General features: G+C 41.3%; 1 protein-coding gene across 1 annotated transcript in view; it reads right to left on the minus strand.

Moving 5' to 3' along the window:
* The window catches only part of sfmbt1 (Scm like with four mbt domains 1), a 41,578-nt gene that overhangs the window by 3,278 nt on the left and 15,919 nt on the right, over positions 1-22,381 (minus strand). Inside the window, exons 8-19 of the mRNA XM_056252859.1 lie at positions 18,829-18,930; positions 10,309-10,468; positions 7,833-7,915; positions 6,519-6,645; positions 6,112-6,225; positions 5,924-5,966; positions 5,771-5,841; positions 5,500-5,642; positions 4,127-4,236; positions 3,007-3,182; positions 2,132-2,310; positions 1,355-1,579 (exon numbers count right to left, since the gene is read on the minus strand). Coding sequence (XP_056108834.1) covers positions 1,355-1,579; positions 2,132-2,310; positions 3,007-3,182; positions 4,127-4,236; positions 5,500-5,642; positions 5,771-5,841; positions 5,924-5,966; positions 6,112-6,225; positions 6,519-6,645; positions 7,833-7,915; positions 10,309-10,468; positions 18,829-18,930 — 1,533 coding nt within the window. The remainder of the gene's footprint in view (positions 1-1,354; positions 1,580-2,131; positions 2,311-3,006; positions 3,183-4,126; positions 4,237-5,499; positions 5,643-5,770; positions 5,842-5,923; positions 5,967-6,111; positions 6,226-6,518; positions 6,646-7,832; positions 7,916-10,308; positions 10,469-18,828; positions 18,931-22,381) is intronic.

The following is a 22,381-nucleotide window of genomic DNA, read 5'->3' on the forward strand; positions in this document are numbered from 1 at the left end:
CAAAGCCGACAAAGCTTACATTTATGGGCTCACGCATAACTCTTTCATTCGTCATGAATCCAAATCCATGGCTGCAATGTAACATTTAATTGCTAACCTATTTTTTATTTTGTAAACAAAGCTTTGTGCTTCACTCGTGTCATAATATTCATGTAAAACAGTTAAACAGCATTCACACAAAGAAAAAAAGTGTTTTGTCGGATCACCGCCGGTGCTACTCAGCCACCGTGATGCGGTTGTCAAGTTTACCGGCACAGCCCTAAATAACGGGTTAAAAGGCTAATACATTTTGTTTTTATTATTCTATTTTCCACAAAGTCAAAGCAACACAGCTTAACCCAAAATACAAGCTCATGCAGTTGTGTGCTCTAGACAGAGAATACTCCATTTGCAGGGAACACTTTAGTAGGCTAAGAAGAAGCAAATATATTTATTATATAACGAGGTTGGGTTCCTTCCACTGTCCATCCTAATAAAAACGGCTAAGCTATATAAGATACTTGTAAAAATGAGTATTGTATTTCGCCAGATTTTATAGTGTAAACATTTTCAAGCGCGAATGAGAACCGTTTCGAGGAGGATGCCATGTGTGCTCAGTTTGAGTGGCAATTTAAATTTATTTAAATATTTTTATAAATATTATAAATCATATTTATAATAATGGTATTTCATTCAAATTATTAAGTAAAAGAATTATAAATAATACAATATTTCTGGTACTTCTGCTGTAATGACAAAGCTGCTCATTTTGAGTGGCAATTTAAATGTATCTAAATTTTTATATATTTTTATAAATATTATAAATTATATTTATAATAATGGAATTTCATTCAAATTATTAGGTAAAATAATTATAAAGAATTAAATTCCATACATTTCAACAACTGAATGTTCTTCAAAGAGTTTTTATTTTCTTTGCTCATAATTTATATCTAATAAAATATTTTAGAGACATTACTAGAAATAAATTATATTAATTATTTAACTTTTCTAGACTTTTTAATTTTTTATTGATATCCATATCTTTTACAGGTCTGGAAACCACAAAATTCCCTCATATATCCGTGTTTTCCAGTACAGTGGCATTCCTGGTCCACAAATAAAAATGACAGTTGTTGTGAGAACAAATTACCACAAAAAATATGATATCAGCCTCTAATATTGATTTTAGTTGTCTTAATTTTAAAGCATAAAGCATTTAAAAGCATATGTAGTTTGACTTTAAATAATTTTAAGCCATCCTTCAACTCCCTTGGAAGTGTGAACCCTGGTTGAGAATCACTGCTCACTGAAAAACTGATATAAATGATTACATCATTGTCCAATATTTATAGACTGTGACTCCCAGTGTTACCTTGGGTGAAGGAGGTCTGTTCTCATCATCTGAGCAGGAAGGCGAGCGAGGTTTGCGCCGTTTGCGTGTGGGCCGGGGGGTTTCTGGAGGGGAGGGGGAGGGAGTGGGGGGCTGCGACTTCTTCTCTGAGTATTCAGAGTCATCCATCAGCTCGTCTTGCAGCTCAGAGCCTGTATCTTCACTCAGAGAGTCATCGTCATCCAGATCTTCCTCATCACCACTGCCCTGTGAGGCCAGACAGTAACATTAGTACACATTGTAGAAGAATGCAACATACTGTTGACGCTAGCCTACATATATTTAATATTAACAACCGAGATGATCACTTTGATGCTGTGGTAGAACATCTAAATTCTGCTCATGTGTTGAATCTTAATGGAGATGACATTTACTCTGAGCAAATATTTCAACAGATTGTGCATTTCACATTCTAATTAAAACAGATGGAGGAAGATGGCTCTTGTTGAGCAGTTAATCTGAACATATTTTATTTTGTATTCAGCATGGTCCAAAAATCTGAGACTACATTGAAAATCTGGGTTAAAGATTCTAAACCATTATGACGTAAAAGGAAAAAGAAATGGATATGATTCTGTACTGTTCATAGGTCACTAATCAAAGCTCTGATGTTGAGCATGTAAACAATTCTAAAATTCACTCAGATTTCTATGGTGATAATGTTTAGAAATGGGACACATTTGTATTACATAAACAAAATAGAAGTATTTTCACCAGTGGTTTCATACTTCTGCAACCGTGGCGTGTAGCTCTTGTTACCTGAGGGGAACCTGCCGGAGTGTTGTCGACTGAAGCAGAAGAACGCCTCTTTTTGTGGACGAAGAGCTGCTTCCTCCTCTTCCTCCTCCTGCCTCGTCTCTTCACACCTCCCTCTAAGTTGGAGTGTCCGCCGGGAGGTCGGCCCACACGCCTGCTCTTCTTCTTCCCATAGTAATATGCTGTAAAACAGGTATTGTTAGATTCACAAAGCAACTTAAACAGCAAGTAATTTATACTATCACTTAATTTAAATGATTCATATGGGTGAATTTCACAAAACTTCTCAAAAAAAAAAAACTTTAGGTCAAATTTCAACCCCAAATCAAATAAAAAAGAATTAAGAAATTATATTTTATATAAAATACAATGAAGCATATGTTCAGGACATTTAAGGTTTTTTTCTCATGAAAATGAAGCAAAAAACAAAATAAAAACACAATAACTCCTTGCTGTAATGTGACCAAAAATAATATATTATTTAAATGTTTATAGATCATATGTGATAATATATGCATTATGTTATCTTTAATTTATGTGATTTAAAAATAAATAAATATTGTATTACAATAATCATTTTACGGTAATACAGCAAAAAAAAGACTAAAGAGAATTGTTGAGAATAATAGGAATTACAAAAAAGTACAAAATACACATTATGGTAATAAATGTTGTCTTTGTCAAATGTAATTTCTCTCTTGTTTTGGTCATGGGGGTTGGAATGTGACCTGGGAGTGATTTCACAAAATATGCAATTCAAATATCTGCAACAATTTAAACTGGAGAAATAAATGTACTGTACCATCCAGCAAGCCAATAATACCAGAATATAATACTGATATAGACACTGTAGAGAAAATAGCTGAAGTGATGCTCACTGTATTTGGTTTTGGTGAGCACAGAGCAGTTTTCCGAGCAGCGCTCCAGGACCATTCGTGGGCCGAACAGGTTGGGACAACACTCCAGCTTAATGCAGGTTTTCCGACAGAAATCGGCCACCTGGTCTGCTGTGCGAACGATCTCTACTGTCGCTCTGTAGCTCTTCCCTTTGTACCTGTGAAGCACAGACTTGTCAGGAAACCGAGAGCAAACTATTTATGTTATATAATTATGTTAATCATTAAATCGTTAATTATTATATGCATTGATAAAAAAAAGCATAAGCATAACTTTCATAATTTGTTCCAACAACTTCTTTGATCAGGTACCTTTGTAAAAGGTTTTTTTCCCTTAATTTAAAAAACAAACAAACATTAAAGCCCAAAGTATACTTTGGCCGTCCGTGTTCTGCGACGGTCTGCGCACTGACCGTGTGACGTAATCTTCGTGATCAGGAGCCTGCAACCTTAACCGGAAAAAGCGCAACGCCTGCTAACGCTGCAGTACGCAGGGAAGGAGACAAGAGGCTTTTTTTTGTTTTGTTTTTTGAATGTATGTCAATGGAGGAGAGGCTTCACTACGCTGAATAAACCACTTTTGTGAGGAAATAGCTTATCATTTAATGAATCGACTAATGATAGCCCATCGACTAATCTTCGACATCTTTGCTCCTAAACATTAGTTTTGGAATAATCTATTTTTTTTAGAGTTTACACCAAACAAAATGCTGTTTTTGTCGCCAAACATCGGCTGTACACTCGTTATTGCGGTGCAATGTAGGATAGAATGAGTGCTCTCAATAATGTCCACTATGGTTTCGGACACCACTACAAATAGATGTCCCTCAAATAATGCTCAATTTGAGGGTATAGGGAGCGATTTCGGATTCAGCCCATCTGTGGATCTGCTACTTTTCTTCTTTTATCCTTCCAAACAAACATCCTGTAAATGACATGACTCAGTGCTGCCCTCTGAGGTCTGGTAGAGTATAAAAAGGCAATTGTACTGTGCATCAGTTGAATGTGTGCATCCACGCTTATCCGCGGTTGAGTATAATGCGAGTCTGAGCAGAATGCGGAAAATGAAGTATACCCAGGCCTTAAGGCACAATATACTCACTTGGCTTTAAGTGTCTCTCCGTGACCCTGCCAGCGGCCCTCCTGGTCCAGCTGCAGCTCTCTCAGCACTCGGCTGGGCTTATAAGCCGAATTTATCAGCAGTGTCAGCACCTGCACAGGCCACAGGTCAAGAGGTCAGTATTAAAAAAAACACACAGCAAAGGTATTCATAAGTCTTAACAGTATGGAATAGTTCTGACTCCAAATACTGAGCTGTGTTCAAAACTATGACAAAATGGAGATAAAAGCATACCTTTGACGGCACGTTCTCTATTAATACCCTATAAGTTGCTATGGCCTACAGTTCGACTAATGAAATAAATTCATAACAGGAGAATTTTTATCAGAATTATATTTATATTACAGATTACAGATTTTACATGCAAATAAAGTAGGGCTATCAATTGGTAAAAAAAATTATTATTATTAATTAAATCAATTTAAATTATTAAAAATTAAATAAAAAATATATTTTGATTTTTTTGTACACTAGTTAAAATTGAATTGTACTAAAACAAACAAGTTAATTTACATCCCTAAATTAAACATTTTTATTACAATTTGATCTTGGTCCTTTATCATACTGTCATTTTATAAAACCAATAAGCCACTCGAGGATGTGCATTACAGTTAATTTACCACAGTTAAGGTTGTTTTAGACACTTAAGGTGATGATACACAGGGCAACTTTTTGAGCAATGTTGCTGGGCAATCTTGCCGAGCGATTGTTGCTTGGGCACTTTCCCATTGAAAATGGGCAATACATTCCTATCTGGATAATTTAGATCGGTCGTGGGCCCTGTGTCTTATCTGGTTGCCCGTTGACGGCAACATTGCCCAGCAAGATTGCTCAAAAAGTTGCCCTGTGTATCATCACCTTTAGAAATGCTTTGAACAACTCAGAACGTCAGTGGAGAAAGGCATATGGTTCATAACATTGTAATATACATCATATACATACTTCACCCACTATATTGCAAAATGTACCTGATTTTTCATATTAACAGAAAAATATACCGGGATAACCTGGCTTCTCGAGCCCCCCCTGCTACGCAGCATAGTTAATAATACGCTAAAGCCCGCCTCACGTTGACTGAATTGGTTATAACATATTTGTGACGTAGAGGACAGAGGCAATTTCAAAAGGTTTTAAGGAGAAAATACTTAGCAATGGTGCTGACTTATGAATTTACACATGGTTTGTTTTTAAGCATATTAAAAACACCACATAGACATTTAGACAACATTAAAAACTTGATTTTAACCACAGGGGGACTTATTAACATTTACTCAATTGGATACCACCCATTTTGTTGCCAAAAAAGACAAACACATTTAAATACTATTGCAAACAAGCAATCTGTTGTGGCTAACCTCCTTCAGTACCAGGACACAGTTCCCAGGTCCCACACACTGGGGCAGCTCTGCAATACGGCCCTTATTAAGGTAGGGCCCTGAGAAGCAGCGATGGTTAAAATAGATCTTAGGGCAGCAGTACTTCCCATTCGCCTGGCCTCCTGGTGGCAAACAAACAAGATTAAAATAGTACCGTGTTAGAGAGCATTGAGCTTTTATGACCGTGTAAACATATGACAAGGAAGACCATGCATGTGTAAGAGTGTTCAGATGTGTATCTAGCGCTCACCCATCTCAGCCTGATTGCTGTTAATAAGTTGTTTGGTAGTATCAGGTGAGGAGTCTTTGGATGGTACCCGGCTGTGATGAAAGAGATGAATGAGTGTTTTTCCATAATCAAAACTACTCTAACTCAATTTTAACACTTTTGTGTCTTACTTACTGTTTCTCTGGCTGAACAACCGCAACCTTTTTCTGTTTATCTACTGCAGATATCACATAAAACATGAATTTAAATGGCTACCAAGCCAATGTCAAAAATATATATCAATTTATGGGGTAATTTGTGTGCACAGCACTTTGGCATCATGAACGTTCTCTGAAATCGAGAGTTTGTGCTGTAACACTGACCTTTGGGCTTGCAAGGGTGCAGAAGAGGATAGCCATTTGTTTCACACCAGCTCACTGGGAAAATATCCATGGAGTCTGTGTGAACTATGATCTCTGGGACAGCCTGCTTCAGACCTGAGCAAAGAGTGGGAGGGAAAGATATGAGACAGACAAGCAGTCTGTTATGGCTAACCCCCTTCAGTACCAGGACACATGCCTACTGACTAATCCTCATGCCTACTGACCTTCTGTGATGTCTATAAAGGGTTAAGCCTAGTCTTAAATTAGTCTGTTACTGGTCTTGCTATTTTTAATCAGGGATTCAGCTTGGTTAGTATCCTCTGAAGCCGGTTCAAGGAGACACTGAATAATTATTTTTGGTCATTCAGAGCTTCCACGCTACATAGAGAAGAATGTTGACATCACACCTTCCAAACGAATCCACATGTGTTGACCTTTGACCTTGGTAACAGTTGCTACGTGAATGTTTTCAGGGCAGAGCGGATTGATGGCCTCCAGCATCATGGATTCTTTAATGCACTGATCAGATGGGTCCTACAAGGAAATTGAAAAGTAATTAAATTTCAGAAAATGTCATCAATAGCTGAGATTTGACAAAGTCTTGCAAAAAATTCAAATAATTTTAAAGAAATTAATACTTATTTTAAAAAAGACATTTATAATGTTACAAAAGATTTCTTTTCTCAAATAAATGCTGTTATTCTGAACTTACTATTGATCAAAGAACCCTAAAAAATGTATCAAGTTTTCCGCAAAAATATTAAGCCGCACAGTTGTTTTCAACATTGCTATTAATAAGACATTTATTGAGCTTTAAATCAGCATATTAGAATGATTTCTGAAGGACCATGAAGACAGCTTTGCCATCACAGGAATAAATTGCAATTTAAAATGTATTAAAATAGAAAACAGTTATCTTAAATTGTAATAATATATCGTAACGCTTCCTTTTACAGTACAGTACTTACGTGTACTTACCTAGAAAGTACTGGCTAATATAAGGTAAGTACATGGGTTAGGGGTAGGTTTAGGGGTAGGTTCAGGGTTAGTACCTAGTTATTACCCAGTAATTGTAATTACTATAATACGTACATAGTATGTACATGGGTAACAGGACTGTAAAAGGAAGTGTTACCAATATATCTGTATTTTTCATCAAATAAATACAGCTTTGGTGAGCATAAGAGACCTCTTCAAAAACATTAAAAATCTTACCGACCCCAAACTTTTGAACAATACGCTATATAAAACAAGTATAATATTAACATACTAATCAAAAACAATTATTTTACACAAACTAATTACAGAAAAATGACTAATGTCTTAATCATTATTTTTATAAATATTTTATTTACAAATATAAATTATACATAAATATTGTTTCTTACAAATTATTGTCAATCAAAATCCGATATTTTATCAGATATATTAAAGACTTGTTTAATTGACTGATTATGTCCAACTAATTAATAAAGTTCTTTTCAAAAATGTCATACCTTGATTTTTTTCCTTCATTACTGCATCAGGACATTTTATACACCAAAAATATCAAAATGAGTTTTAATTCAAAATATATAACATGTTAAGCATAAAAGAGAGGTATTGATTACATTGTGTGTATAAACTGCATTTATGTATTTTTTTAAATAAATTAATAGATCTGGACAAAATGACCATCATGCCATTGACCCATCTTTAAATACGCAGAAGGAGAAACTCACTGAAGGAAAGCATTGCTGCGGGGCTGCCTCAGCCTCACACTGCTTTAGATAGTCCGCCCAGTCAAAGTCCTGACCTTGGAACCCTACAAAGACACACACGCACACAAAGGTCAACAAGTGCACCTGAGAAACTGTTAACTGCATGACTGTCTCCCTAATATACATATAGATTACAAAATAACTGAAACGCTAGAAGAAACAAGACTTTAACTTTTAAGTAAATCACAAAGAGAACCCCAATGGCAATTCAAAGGACGAACTAATCTATATGTTGATTGGCAATTAGTAGCACGTGTGCCGTAAAAGAGATCTAACAATGAACACTTTGATATGGCAGCGTAGGGCTGGGCGATATGGCTGAAAACTGTATCACGATATCAGTGTTTCATATCGGTCGATATCGATAATTATTGATTTTTTTATGACCCATTTAAAATAAGGACCAGGAGAAAAAATATATTACATTTAAACATTTTTATTTTAAACTTACCCTTCCTCTGATTACAATCCCAAGACAGAAATGTCAACACAACCATGGAAAACTCAAATAATTAGAATGTAAACATAAGTCTAAATTCACAATCAGACCTGCAAACTCCTCAGAGTAAAAAAGGTGACAGTGGCGCGGCGGGACGGGGGTGGTGGGGGGTTGTGATCGTACGTGCCCCCTGCTTGATTTCTTTTTTGAGACATCACGGTTCGGTACGATTTCGGTACAATGGAGTAAAAAGCAAAACAGAAATATATTAGGCTTTTTTAATAAATGTCTTAAGCCTTGTATTTTTTAAATAAGTTTTATTAATAAAGGCATAGAACCAGTTTATTTATAGTGCACTGATAATAGTTTTATATAATTGGTTTATTAATTAAACTAATAAAAAGATAGATATGAGATATGTTTGGTAATTGTACCTGAATGAATTTAAAATTAATTTGCTATATTTTAGATCAATATATTTGTTTTCCTTAATTTTAATTAACCCTAACTTTATTCTCATCAGAATTATAAATAATTGATTTCCGTATAAAATAATCTACCAACATATTTCACTTTCTTTTTTAATCAATGTGTAACTTATAAATAAACAGATTAGTGCTCTGTTTTGAGGACAAGAAATGAAAACCAATGCGATATGATGAATGTCCAAAAGATGGAACACACAGACTGTTTTAAAAAGGGTTAGATAAATATGTTTTGCTTTTAAAACGGTGTGTGACAGTTGTAGGTTACAGTTTGACAAGAAATACAGTGTGACAAAAGCACAATGTTGTGTTTTATTGCGAGTATAGGCCTACACAAATATAAGTAAACACTTTGCAGACTGAATGATGTCCTGTATTAACAAAATGACGGAGTATGTTTTTATGTCTCCACTGTTCGATCGCGCCCGCGTGTCTCTCTCTCTCTCTCGCGCGCGCGCGCGGAGTCGGACACACACACACACACACACACACACACTCCAGCATTGAAATCTTGACATCGCAGCCTGTTCATTATGCTGTGTTCACATCAAACGCGAATAGAGCGAATTATCCAATAATGTTTCGCAACTCTAGCCTGCATGGCATGCAGATGAAGGGCACTCATTTTCTGCTTATCAATCGCCGGTTACTGATGAGGAACCCAGCAGCACGAGACAACGATATGGCGCAACAAAACTGACACGTTACATGATTGCCTGAGCGTGTCACTCCCTACGTTGCTAGGTTACCAGAGAGCGCGTGCCTTTGATAATGCAACCAAACTTGCTTCGCAACCTGTGGTTTCTTCCGACGAAGAAAAAAAATATCGAACGTTTTATCGAACACATTTTTTATTGATATCGATCACGTGTCTATCGCGATACATATCGTTATCGTTTTATCGCCCAGAGTAAGAGATCAAATAGTGTCACCAAGACCAAAACCATAGATATATTTTTGCAACTTGGTGTTAAGAAAAAAACTTCTGCATCAAAACAAAATAGTGAATCGCATTTATTGATTTCTTATCCAGATGGGATTATTTTTGGCAAAGTTCAAAAGCCTCAAGTGTGTTTCCAGCTGTTAAAATGGGGATGGATCCATAAAGACATGGCTAACCATCCCACACCAGCCATTAGGTCTAATGACTGCTCTGCTGGGCACTATAACTGCCAAGGAATGAGGTTGTTTTTCACGACAGTAAAAGCACTGCTCACTCGTGTGTTCATATTCACAGAAAACCAATGTTTCATGGACAGCAGGATGAGCGAAATGCTTGGTGGCATATCCAATCGCCAGATATTATCCAAGTTATCCTGCTTGAGAACAATTATGCAATGATGAATACAAACAGATTAGGACTTGTAGGACTGCGTTCCAAAAAATGAAGCTGTTCTGAAAGGAAAGGATGTGCCACCTTCCCATTAGGTCCTTTTTATTAATATTTTATCAGTCATTTGTGTTATTTCATTTTCTTTACTATATACTGTATATGACGACTGTATCTCCAGACCTGGAGGAGGGCTGAGCTTGACTCCGTTCTTTAGACTCCACTGCGTGGGGAAGATTCCCGGACTGTCCCTGTGACAAAGGAAAGAGCGTCCGCCACCCTCTTTCTGTGCCTCATCTCTCATATCGTCCATCCGCACCAGAAAGAACTGATCATTGAATACCTGTCTCACACACATAAACAAACAGGTAAATCAATACAGCATATGTACATGAATGAAGCTAAGAATAAGGGCACGGGTCTACAATATACACACACACAGTACACACACACAAATCAATATCAAATGTACATTAATTTTTACACTATGTAATTAATGTTCTATTTATTAAAACCAAGTATAAATTTCATCAAGTTAGTGTTTTTACACATTTTTACATTTATTCTGAAATAATAACTAAATGCAGTAACAATTTAAAATATAAAATTTTAGTTGTGAACTGATGTTCAACTGTTCTTTTTAATAGTCAACTTATTTTCATCAGTCATCAAGCTCACTAAACACTGATCACAGACACAAAAAAGTACCCCAAGGTGATTGCTCACTAAAAAAAACCCCAGTCATCATGTTTTCAGGCCATTTCAAGTTTGATTTTGAAGGGACATAAAGCCGTGATATTTAAGTGGGTGAGTTGTTTACTTTTTAATTTGTCCTCCCAATAACACCATCATTTACTTCATTCCAGCCAGTTTGTGAACACGCATGAAAACAAGAGGCAGGATTTATCGCATGAACCAATCATATCCAATCATAACCGATCATATCCAATCATAGAGCGATGGAGGCATTGCCTCATCTCACTTGGTTTCCCCCATTCATTCTCAATTACCAAACCCACTGCACCCTATAGGGCAGGGATAGGCAACTTCGGTCCTGGAGGGCCACTTTCCTGCAGAGTTTAGCTCCAACCCTAATTAAACACACCTGAACAAGGCAATCAAGGTTTTAAGGATTGCTAGATAGATACAGGCAGGTGAGTTTTTATCAGGGCTGAAGCTAAACTCTGCAGGACAGTGGCCCTCCAGGACCGGAGTTGCCTATCCCTGCTATAGGGGGTCTGTTAAAATTCAATTGGGCTCAGGGGAGGCAAGAGAATACTGTGTTGCTGTTGGACAGTGTTACTTTAGGAAAACAAGTGTTCCCTTTCGAGGGAACTCGCGATGCGTCACTTGACGCTTTGGGAACGCCCCCAGCGTGAATGCGTCTGAGCATCAATGTCAACTAGTCCAATGGAAAGAATGAGCGTCACGGGCGGGTGACGTCATGACCAGGAAGGCATAAGAGCACATCCGGTGAAACGCGGCATTAGCTTCTGTGTCTCAGCAAGCGATCTGTGTCATTTTGTCTCTGTCTATTTACTGTTGTCTGTTGCGGAAAAGGATGGAAACTAAACAAGTGTACAAACAGTGTGTTTCTCCCTGCCCGCGTTATTTAACGGGTGGGGACACACACAAGCTTTGTGTCATTTGTTTGGGAGTGGAGCATGCGGTCTCAGCCTTCGAGGGGGCTGAGTGCCAGCATTGTGAGATGTTACCGCTTCGCATGCTCCGCTCTCGCCTGTCACTCTTTGATAAAGAGAGTGGGCAGGCTCGCGATCCGCAGGGATCAGGACCCGCGTCTGCTGAGGCAGCGCGGAGAATGCATTCCTGGGGATCGCAAAAGGATCTTTCGGAGGGGTTGGAGACGGGTCCGAGGGCTCTTTCTCCTTCCTTACCCGAGAGATCCAGCGCTCTCCCCCCGGTGTCGGAAGCACGCTCTGCGGTTTCTTCCGCTCGGGGAGAGAGCCCTCCATTACTTTATTGCTCTTCCTCCGAGGAGGTCGATGCGATGAGTTTGGAGAGTGAAAGCACACACATGGGGGAAAGAGATTCACAATTTATTTCCCCAGCATATGATGAGCTGGTGGATGTTATGTCGCGGGCTGTAGATAAATTAAAGATTGAATGGCCATCTGATAATAGGGGCGCTCGTCCGAAGAGTAAATTAGATGAGCGCTTTTTATCTTCTACTGCTTCATCTCCACCACGAGGGCTTCCATTTTTTCCTGATCTTCACAATGAGATTTCTAAATCATGGAATAAGCCATACTCATCACGTCTTTTCAGCCCTCAAGTTAATATTTATTCAAAAATTAGAGGGCTGAAAGAGTATGGTTATGAGGCGATGCCCCAGGCGGAACAGAATTTAGCTAGCTATCTTTCCCCTGGTCCCGCATCGTCTCTGAAAGCCTCGGCTTTGCCCACTCAAGCTGGAGCATGTCTGCATACTATGGCAGTGCTTCAGGCTTATCAAGCTGACCTGCTGGGGGATCTGGACAATAGTGAGGGAGTTAGTCATGACGATATTCGAGAACTTCGTCGGGCTACCGATCTTTCTCTCAGGGCTACTAAAGAGACCGCCAGAGCAATTGGGCGGTCTATGGCAGCTTTGGTAGCTACTGAGAGTCATTTATGGTTGAATCTTTCGGAGATTAAAGAAAAAGATCGTGCTTTTTTGTTAGATGCTCCGCTTGAACCTTCTGGTCTCTTTGGTGACGCAGTCCATACGGTCGTCGAGAGATTTCAGGAATCAAAAAAGCAAGCGGACGCTTTCAAAAAGTTTATCCCTCGCCGTGTCCAGCCCCCTGGGGCTGCTGGGCGTGAGCAGCCCCAGCCATCTAGCTCATCATATCGTGTGCATCAGAAAGAGAGTGTTGCGTCTCGTGCACCTCCACGTGGAAACTGGAGACAGACGCAACCCTCTCAGCCGAAGTCTTCTAAGTCGAAGCCGGATCTGAGGATCTTGAGGATCCGGATCTTCAGGCGAAGAAGACTTCGGCTCAGAAAAAAAAAAGGTCCTGATGTTCATGCATCAGGCCTGTGAGGACAGCCCCGACCGAAATAGAGCGGTGTACACCTCATCATACGGTGCCCGTTCCATTTCGGGGTCCTCACGAGCCCGTTCTGCCAACCCTGCCACCCTCGGTGCTTCAGGGCGCAGCGGTCTCCAGCGAGTCGCTGATGCTATGCTGCGGCACAGCATCGGTTTCGCGCCCTCTGAGGGGGGCTTTAGAGCGGCCAGTTTAGGTAGTTCCTGCCATTATGTTTCAGGCTCCGGAATTGGCTGTCTCGATAACACCAGAGACCAGCCTCGAGAGGCTGGTTCCCTTAGTAAATTTTCTGGCAGCGTGGAAGCTTCTGCCGAATATTTCTCGTTGGGTCCTGCAGATTGTAGAGAAAGGATACAGAATCCAGTTTGGTTCTCGTCCTCCTCGTTACAACGGGGTGCTGCCCACAGTGGTGCATCCCGAGCAGGCTCTGGTAATGGAGCAAGAGGTAAAGGCCCTGTTAGCAAAGGAAGCTATAGAACAGGTGTACTCACCCGACAGAGAGTCGGGTTTTTACAGCCGTTATTTCATTGTTCCAAAAAAGGATGGGGGGTTGCGTCCCATTTTAGATCTTCGTCTGTTGAATCGTTCAGTACAGAAACTCAAGTTCAAGATGCTGACACTCAAACAGATCGTGACTCAAATCAGATCCGAGGACTGGTTTGTCACGATAGATCTGAAGGACGCCTACTTCCATATCTCCATCCTCCCTCAGCACAGGAAGTTCCTAAGGTTTTCTTTCGGGGGCAAAGAATACCAATATTGGGTTCTTCCTTTCGGTCTAGCTTTATCACCCCGCACGTTCACGAAATGCGTGGATGCAGCTCTAGCCCCTCTCAGGCTTCAGGGCATACGTATTCTGAACTACATTGACGACTGGCTGATTCTGGCGGAATCAGAGCAGTTGGCGGTTCGGCACCGAGGTGTCGTTCTCGCTCATATGCAGATGTTGGGGTTGAGGCTCAATGCCAAGAAGAGTGTTCTTTCTCCAGTACAGAGAACCACTTTCCTTGGTGTGGTATGGGATTCAGTGACGATGCGGGCCACTCTATCGCCCGTTCGTGTAGCTGCTATCCTGACAGCCACCAAAGAGCTAAAGCTAGGCCAGTCACGCACTGTGAAACAGTTCGAGAGACTGTTGGGTCTCTTGGCGGCAGCGTCCAACGTGATACCTTTTGGCCTGCTGTACATGAGACCTTTACAGTGGTGGCTAAGGACCAGAGGGTTCTCCCCGAGGGGAAACCCACTTCGTATGATCAAGGTCACGCGGCGGTGCCTTCGTGCCTTAATTATATGGAGGAAACATTGGTTCTTAACCCAGGGTCCGGTATTGGGAGCTCTTTGCCATCGTGTTACGATCTCGACAGATGCTTCCCTCACCGGCTTGGGAGCGGTAATGGAAGGCCGCTCGGTTCAGGGTCTGTGGAAAAGTCATCATCTTTCGTGGCACATCAATTGACTGGAGATGATGGCTGTCTTCAATGCGCTGAGACAGTTTCTCCCAGACCTGAGGGGCCATCATGTGCTTGTACGAACAGACAACACATCAGTGGTCTCTTATCTGAACCGTCAGGGGGGTCTGCGGTCGCGTCCGCTTTGCAAACTGGCGCACCAGATCCTCCTGTGGTCTCTGGGGAAGGTACTCTCCCTGAGGGCAGTGTATATTCCTGGGGACCAGAATATGGGGGCAGACATCCTGTCGAGGCAGGAGCTGAGGCCAGGGGACTGGAGACTCCACCCCGAGGCGGTGGAGAAAATTTGGGAGTTTTACGGCCAAGCAGAGGTGGATCTGTTTGCGTCTCAGCATACGACGCACTGTCCACTTTGGTTTCTTCCTTACTCACCCAGCCCCCCTGGGGCTGGATGCTATGGTGCAGACGTGGCCGAGGCTACGTCTGTACGCATTTCCCCCTGTTGCTCTGCTCCCAGGAGTTCTGGAACGAGTCCGCCAGTACGGAATAAGCCTACTGCTTGTAGCACCACGCTGGCCGAGTCGGATCTGGTTTGCGGACCTGATCCATCTCTTAGACGGTCCTCCCTTGGAGATCCCGATCAGGAGAGACCTTCTGTCTCAGGCCGGGGGCACAATATTTCACCCTCGACCAGAGATTTGGAACCTGTGGGTTTGGCCTCTGAGGGGGCCCAACTCATAGAGAGTGGTCTCTCAGCTGAGGCTGCTGAGACCATCCTAAGCTCCAGAGCTCCAGCTACTAGGAAACTTTATGCGCTTAAATGGAGAGTTTATTCTGTATGGTGTCACCGACATCAGTGGGATCCAGTTAACTGTTCTGTGAACACAGTACTCGAGTTCCTGCAGGAGCGCTTTACGTCAGGTCTATGTCCTTCCACGCTCAAGGTCTACGTGGCGGCCATTGCGGCTTACCACGCCCTGGTGGGGGGTACATCGTTGGGTCGAGACCCCCTGATTACACTTTTCCTTCATGGCACATTGAGGCTGAGGCCTGCAACTCGCACTAAGGTGCCAGCTTGGGATCTTGCTATAGTACTAGAAGGCCTGTCTAGGGCTCCGTTCGAGCCCTTAGATTCGGTTTGAGAGAAATTTCTTACCCTCAAGACTATCTTTCTGCTAGCTATTTCTTCCCTTAAGAGAGTTGGAGACCTTCAGGCCCTTTCGGTTTCCCCCACGTGCCTTGAGTTTGCACCGGGGATGGTCAAGGCATTCTTATATCCGAAACAGGGATACGTCCCTAAGGTGCCGACCTTGATTCCGAGGCCTATTGTGCTGCAGGCTTTCTGTCCTCCTCCTTTTACATCTGCGGACCGGGAAAGGCTGAACCTCTTGTGTCCAGTGCGAGCACTGGATACTTATGTTCATCGGACATCTTCAATGAGGAAGTCCGACCAGTTATTTATTTGCTTTGGATCACCTAAGAAGGGTCTTCCTGCTACTAAACAGACGGTTAGTAAGTGGATAGTCGAGGCTATTGCACTTGCATACGAGTACTCTGACCATCCGTGTCCCTTGGTGGTCAGAGCTCACTCTACGAGGGGTATGGCGGCCTCTAAAGCCTTGTTATTTGGGGTTTCTCTTCAAGACGTTTGTGATGCGGCAGGCTGGTCCTCACCGCTCACATTCGTCAGGTTTTACAGTTTGGACCTGGATGCTGCCCCAGGTTCTCAGGTGCTTAGTGCTTAGTTCCAACAGACTGACACTCAGGTACTTGGAATTCTGGCGTTTTGGGTATTCTCGTTCCCAAAGCGTCAAGTGACGCATCGCGAGTTCCCTCGAAAGGGAACGTCTCAGGTTACTACTGTAACCATAGTTCCCTGAGAAAGGGAACGAGACGATGCGTCACCCTGCCATACTTCCTGCATCCCTGTGATCGGCTTGCTTCGACTTTTTGAAGCTAATGCCGCGTTTCACCGGATGTGCTCTTATGCCTTCCTGGTCATGACGTCACCCGCCCGTGACGCTCATTCTTTCCATTGGACTAGTTGACATTGATGCTCAGACGCATTCACGCTGGGGGCGTTCCCAAAGCGTCAAGTGACTCATCGTCTCGTTCCCTTTCTCAGGGAACTATGGTTACAGTAGTAACCTGAGACGATTTATACACTGTTACATTAAGTAATATTTGCATTGTTTTATTTTTGTAATATCAATTATTTTCTCATCCAATTTTTTTGAGACACTGCCTCCCTTGCCACTGCCCCTTGCCTATACCCCTGATATATATATATATATACAGTGGGGGAAATAAGTATTTGACCCCTTGCTGATTTTGCAGGTTTGCCCACTTACAAAGAATGCAACGATCTATAATTTTAATCATATGTACATTCTAACAGTGAAAGACAGAATCCCAAAGAAAATTCCAGAAAATCACATCATATGAATTTATTTAAATTGATAACCATCTGATGAGGAAAAACAAGTATTTGACCCCCTGGACAAACAGCATGTTAATATTTTGTAGAAAAGCCCTTATTGGCCAGCACAGATGTCAAACGCTTTTTATAATTGGTGACAAGGTTTGTGCACATTTCGGCAGGGATGTTGGCCCACTCCTCCCTGCAGACAGCCTCCAAATCTTTCAGGTTCCGAGGTTGTCGCCTGGCAACTCGAATTTTAAGCTCCCTCCAAAGATTTTCAATTGGATTCAGGTCTGGAGACTGGCTAGGCCACTCCAGAACCTTGATGTGCTTCTTCTTCAGCCACTCTTTTGTTGCTTTGGCGGTGTGCTTAGGGTCGTTGTCGTGCTGAAACACCCATCCTCGACCCATCTTCAGCTCTCTCACTGAGGGAAGGAGATGTTGGTCCAGAATTCCACGATGCATGGCCCCGTCCATCCTCCCCTCAATACGATGGAGTTGTCCCGTCCCCTTGGCTGAAAAGCACCCCCAAAGCATGATGTTGCCACCACCATGCTTGACGGTGGGGATGGTGTTCTTTGGGTTGTACTCGGTGTTCTTTGCCCTCCAAACATGACGAGTTGAGGCCAAAAAGTTCTATTTTGGTCTCATTTGACCACATAACCTTCTTCCAGGCCTCTTCTGAGTCGTCCAGGTGGTGAATGGCGAACTTCATGCGGGCCTGTACATGTTTCTTCTTGAGCAGGGGGACCTTGCGTGCGCTGCAGGATTTCAATCCATGACGGCGTAGTGTGTTACCAACCGTTTCTTTTGTAACTGTGGTCCCAGCTGCCTTCAGTTGATTCATCAGTTCCCCCCTTGTGGTTTTGGGATGATTCCTCACTGTTCGCATGATCAGGGACACCCCACGAGGCAAGATCTTGTGTGGAGGCCCAGACCGAGAGAGGTTGGCGTTGGTGTGGTGCTTCTTCCATTTCCTGATAACTGCACCGACAGTTGATCTTTTCTCTCCAAGTTGCTTTCCGATTCTCTTGTAGCCCATCCCAGCCTTATGCAGATCAACAATCTTGTCCCTGATGTCCGTAGAAAGCTCTTTGGTCTTGCCCATGGTGGTGATGTTGGATGATGGTTGTTTGGGTGTTGACAGGTGTCTTTTATACAGGTAACGAGGTGAGGCAGGTGTATTTGATGTAGATAATTGGTTGGGATTGGGGCTGTGTCTTAAAGAAAGACTAACTGGCTTGTAGGAGCCAGAATACTTGCTGTTTGGTAGGGGGTCATATACTTGTTTTTCCTCATCAGATGGTTATCAATTTTTATAAATTCATATGATGTGATTTTCTGGAATTTTCTTTGGGATTCTGTCTTTCACTGTTAGAATGTACATATGATTAAAATTATAGATCGTTGCATTCTTTGTAAGTGGGCAAACCTGCAAAATCAGCAAGGGGTCAAATACTTATTTCCCCCACTGTATATATATATATATATATATATTTCAAACTTTTATGTTAGATGTGATTAATCGATTTGACAGCACTAGTATAAACTAATTCTCTTGACCCATCTGAAGGCTGTCAACATGATTAATAAGAGGCTGTTGTATGCAGAAGTTGTGTTTGACAGAATACTAACTGAAAAAGAGAAGTAATTTCTGGAATCAAATCAACACTGAATTTGTCTGTTACTGATCTTTATTTATTACCATCTTTTCAGCAAAGCATTAGAGTAACATTCCCAAACTACAGCAGTTTAGTGTGTTGACCACATTTTGGAGGAAATGAGAGGATAGGGGAGGTACTTTAGAGTCCGTTACGATTACCTTGGCCACAGTGGCAGGACTGATGGTGAAAGGAGTTGCTGGGTCCACAGCTTCCAGCTTCATCCCATCAGTAAAGCAGTGCGGAGTGATGGCTGATCTGTCCTGAATACAGAAACAAGCGTATACTACATCAATATGACTGAATAAATTAGAAAGAAAAAATAAAGAAGAAACAATAAAGTGGAAAAAAGTATTTTCTAGCCGTTTCTGAATTTCTTTCATCCATATTATTATTGTAGCAAACATACCTTGATATGTTGGCTGGTTGTAATACAGATTGAAATACAAATAATACAGAAATATATAAAAGCAAATTAAATTATACTGGGGGGGAATATATTTAAGGATTTACATTTTTTTTAAGTCATCATTTTGACATACCAGAAAACTTCGAGTAACTTTAAACTATTTCGTTTCTTAAAAATAGTATGTGAAACAGAATACACCCTTATAATAAGCAAATATATTTCCCTATATATGAATGATCAATATATTATATGGTTTAACAGTATATTTGAAAATATACAGAATAATATATTGTAATAATATATTACAATATATTGAAAAATACAATATAATTTCCATTTTTTATATATGGAAAAATATGAAATGTCTCGGTTACGTATTGTAACCCTCGTTCCCTGAGGAGGGAACGGAGATGTCTCGTTGGAGGAGTTTCCAACGAATTGGGATCACGCTAGGGAGACCAATTGCCTTCGAGTGAATTAAAACGAGGCAATGAATATTGGCATGCAGGACTTGCATTCCGCGCCCCGCCTACCAGTGCGGGTATAAAGCGGAGGCGAGCGCACACACATATCCTTTACGCGGAGGAGCCGGACAGTGTCCAGTCCACGGCGAAGGTACAGCAAGCATGGCGACGGGACGAGACGTCTCCTTTCCCTGCTCAGGGAACGAGGGTTACCATACGTAACCGAGACGTTCCCTTTCGTTCGGGAACTCCTACGTCTCGTCAGAGGAGTTTCCAACGAATTGGGATCCCTAATAACACGCCATGGTGCTGGCCCCTTCCAGCACCCAGCTTAGCTTCCCGCCAAAGCAGTTTCTTAGTTTTCTTTCTTTAAGCCCAGGCACGTGAAACAGTGACCGTGGTCGTCAAATGAGGACAGGAAACGACCGCATCCAGAAACACACGGGTGAAACTTCATCCTGAAAAGGACGCGATCTTCACCCATGTTGCTCTTTTCACAGAAAACGCTCTCTTATTGTGCTGAAGCACACAGGGATAGACGCGGCAACATAGCGGGGAAACTGCAAGCCCGCTGTGCGCACTCAACCGAATACCAGCTGTGACAACAGCTCTTTGAAAAAAAGGCAGATCACGTGAAGCAGCAGCTGGTACCCGGGAGATCGCGAAGATCGCTGAAGCGCCGTCACACCAACACAGAGAGGTCTCGGAGAAAACAGCATACTCGTTGAGCGTGAAGATAAATTACTAATCTTGAAGCTCATCCACTCAGAGGACACAACCGGTCGGCTCCGAAGCTAAAAGCATATGTGTGTGTGCTCGCTTCCGCTTTATACCCGCACTGGCAGGCGGGGCGCGGAATGAAAGTCCTGCATGCCAATATTCATTGGCTCGTTTTAATTCACTTAAAACGATGAGAGGTAGGAGTTCCCGAACGAAAGGGAACAATATATTTACTAATCATAATGTATGTAATTTTATATTCAGTAATACACTTCATAATATATCGATGTATATGTGATCAGATATGGTACTGCATGTGTAATATATTGCAGATATATTTACTCATGCAGCATAAACACACATATATAGAGGAATATACAACGTAATATATTTCTTATATTTTTTAATTATTTATAAATGTTTCATATTTTCAAGTTAGTTAACAAAAGCACACCTGCATGTACTTAAGTATTTAGCCAAGAGACAATCACTTTGCTGAAGAGGGAATCGTTAAAGGGATAGTTCACCCCAAAATGAAAATTCTGTCAGTAATTACCATAGACAGTAAAAGAAATGGACACAGCGACCCCATAGACTTCAACGGAGAAAAGTGAAGTCAAATAGAAGCACTCACTTCCTGATTGCCAAGCGCACTGCGCAGGCTCAAACTGAGCTTGAAGACGTAGTTGTGACGTGAGCAACCTGACTGACAGTTGTACGTCTTCTAGTAGCGGTGCCAAGAGGAATCTGAATCATTCCCTTCTGAATCTCGCAGAGCCGGAGATCGTGAGTATTAGCTGTTCATGAGCTCGCAGCAGGAGCAACTTTATGACTCTCTATGGGCTTCTCCCTTGACTTTATGCCTCCATGTCCCCCGATTGCACGTGAGCTTCTACATCTGTCTTTACGGTCATTTCTCTTCTATGCGACAGAGAGTCGCGTGTTATGACGCAATCGTTAGCCTATTTTTACAAAAACTGCTTCTACGGGGTCACAACGTAAGATACAAGGTAATGGAGCATTTTATACATTGTCGTGTTTCTTTAGAAATAAATAATGGACAAATGGAGTCTTTAAATGTCTCAGATGTAAAGTTATTCGCTGTCAAAGTGACGCAAAAATGAATGGGAGTCAATGGAATGCTAACAGCAGGTGAAGGCTTGCTAACCAATGGCGGCGCCCGGGGAGACTTCAGTTTCCGGCTGGTGGATTACCCCCTTGGTAATTACTCACCCTCATGTTGTTCCAACCCCATAAGACTTTCGTTCTTCTTCGAAACACAAAATTAAGATATTTTTGATTAAATCTGAGAGCTGGATCACTCCTCCATAGGCTTCTAAGGGATTGAAACTTGCCGGCCCAGAAAAGTTATTAAAGACATCATTAAAATAGTCCAAGTGACTACAGTGGCTCAATCTTAAGTTTATCAAGCAACGAGAATACTCTTTTTGTGCGCAAAAAAACAAACAAAAATAACGACTTTATTCAACTATTCATTTCCTTCTCTGTGGGCCTCGAGATTTCACGTAGTGTAACTAGGGATGGGCGATATGGCCTAAAATCCATATTGCGATATACATTGCAGCCTCTTGCGATAACGATATATATCACGATATATATAAATTATAATAGAACCATTTCAGAACAGGTTAGACAGACCATAAGGAAAGCTAAACTGCTAAATGTATTTTTTTTAAAAACATTTATTATGCAAAACTGTAATTATAGAACATAATGTTGCAGATGAATAAAATTCAAGTACACTAGCTGCAGAGACTTTAACAAAGAAAAAGCTTAAAGTTTTGGTTTATTTCCTTTAGTGCACGCCTCTTTCACACATACTCCGTGTGCAGTGCAGTGCGGTGGTATGCGGCGCAGGAGCAGCACGCGCTATTGTGCTTTCACATATGGTGTGTTTGCAGTGCGCAACTGATCTACGGCTGTACGACAAACAACATTAATCCTCTATTTTTTATTTCAAATCACTATTTTTATTATTAGTGTCTTTTATAAAATAATATAAAAGAGTTTCAGCATTGTGATTCTATTTGTACACAGACAGTAGGCTAGTAATACGCACTCTTTCACAAGACTTAGGCTATTCACGTTTAAACAATACAC

The sequence above is a fragment of the Rhinichthys klamathensis genome, unplaced genomic scaffold (genome assembly GCF_029890125.1).
Source record: "Rhinichthys klamathensis goyatoka isolate OS25496 unplaced genomic scaffold, OSU_Roscu_1.1 h1tg000098l_1, whole genome shotgun sequence".
Taxonomy (NCBI): Eukaryota; Metazoa; Chordata; class Actinopteri; order Cypriniformes; family Leuciscidae; genus Rhinichthys; species Rhinichthys klamathensis.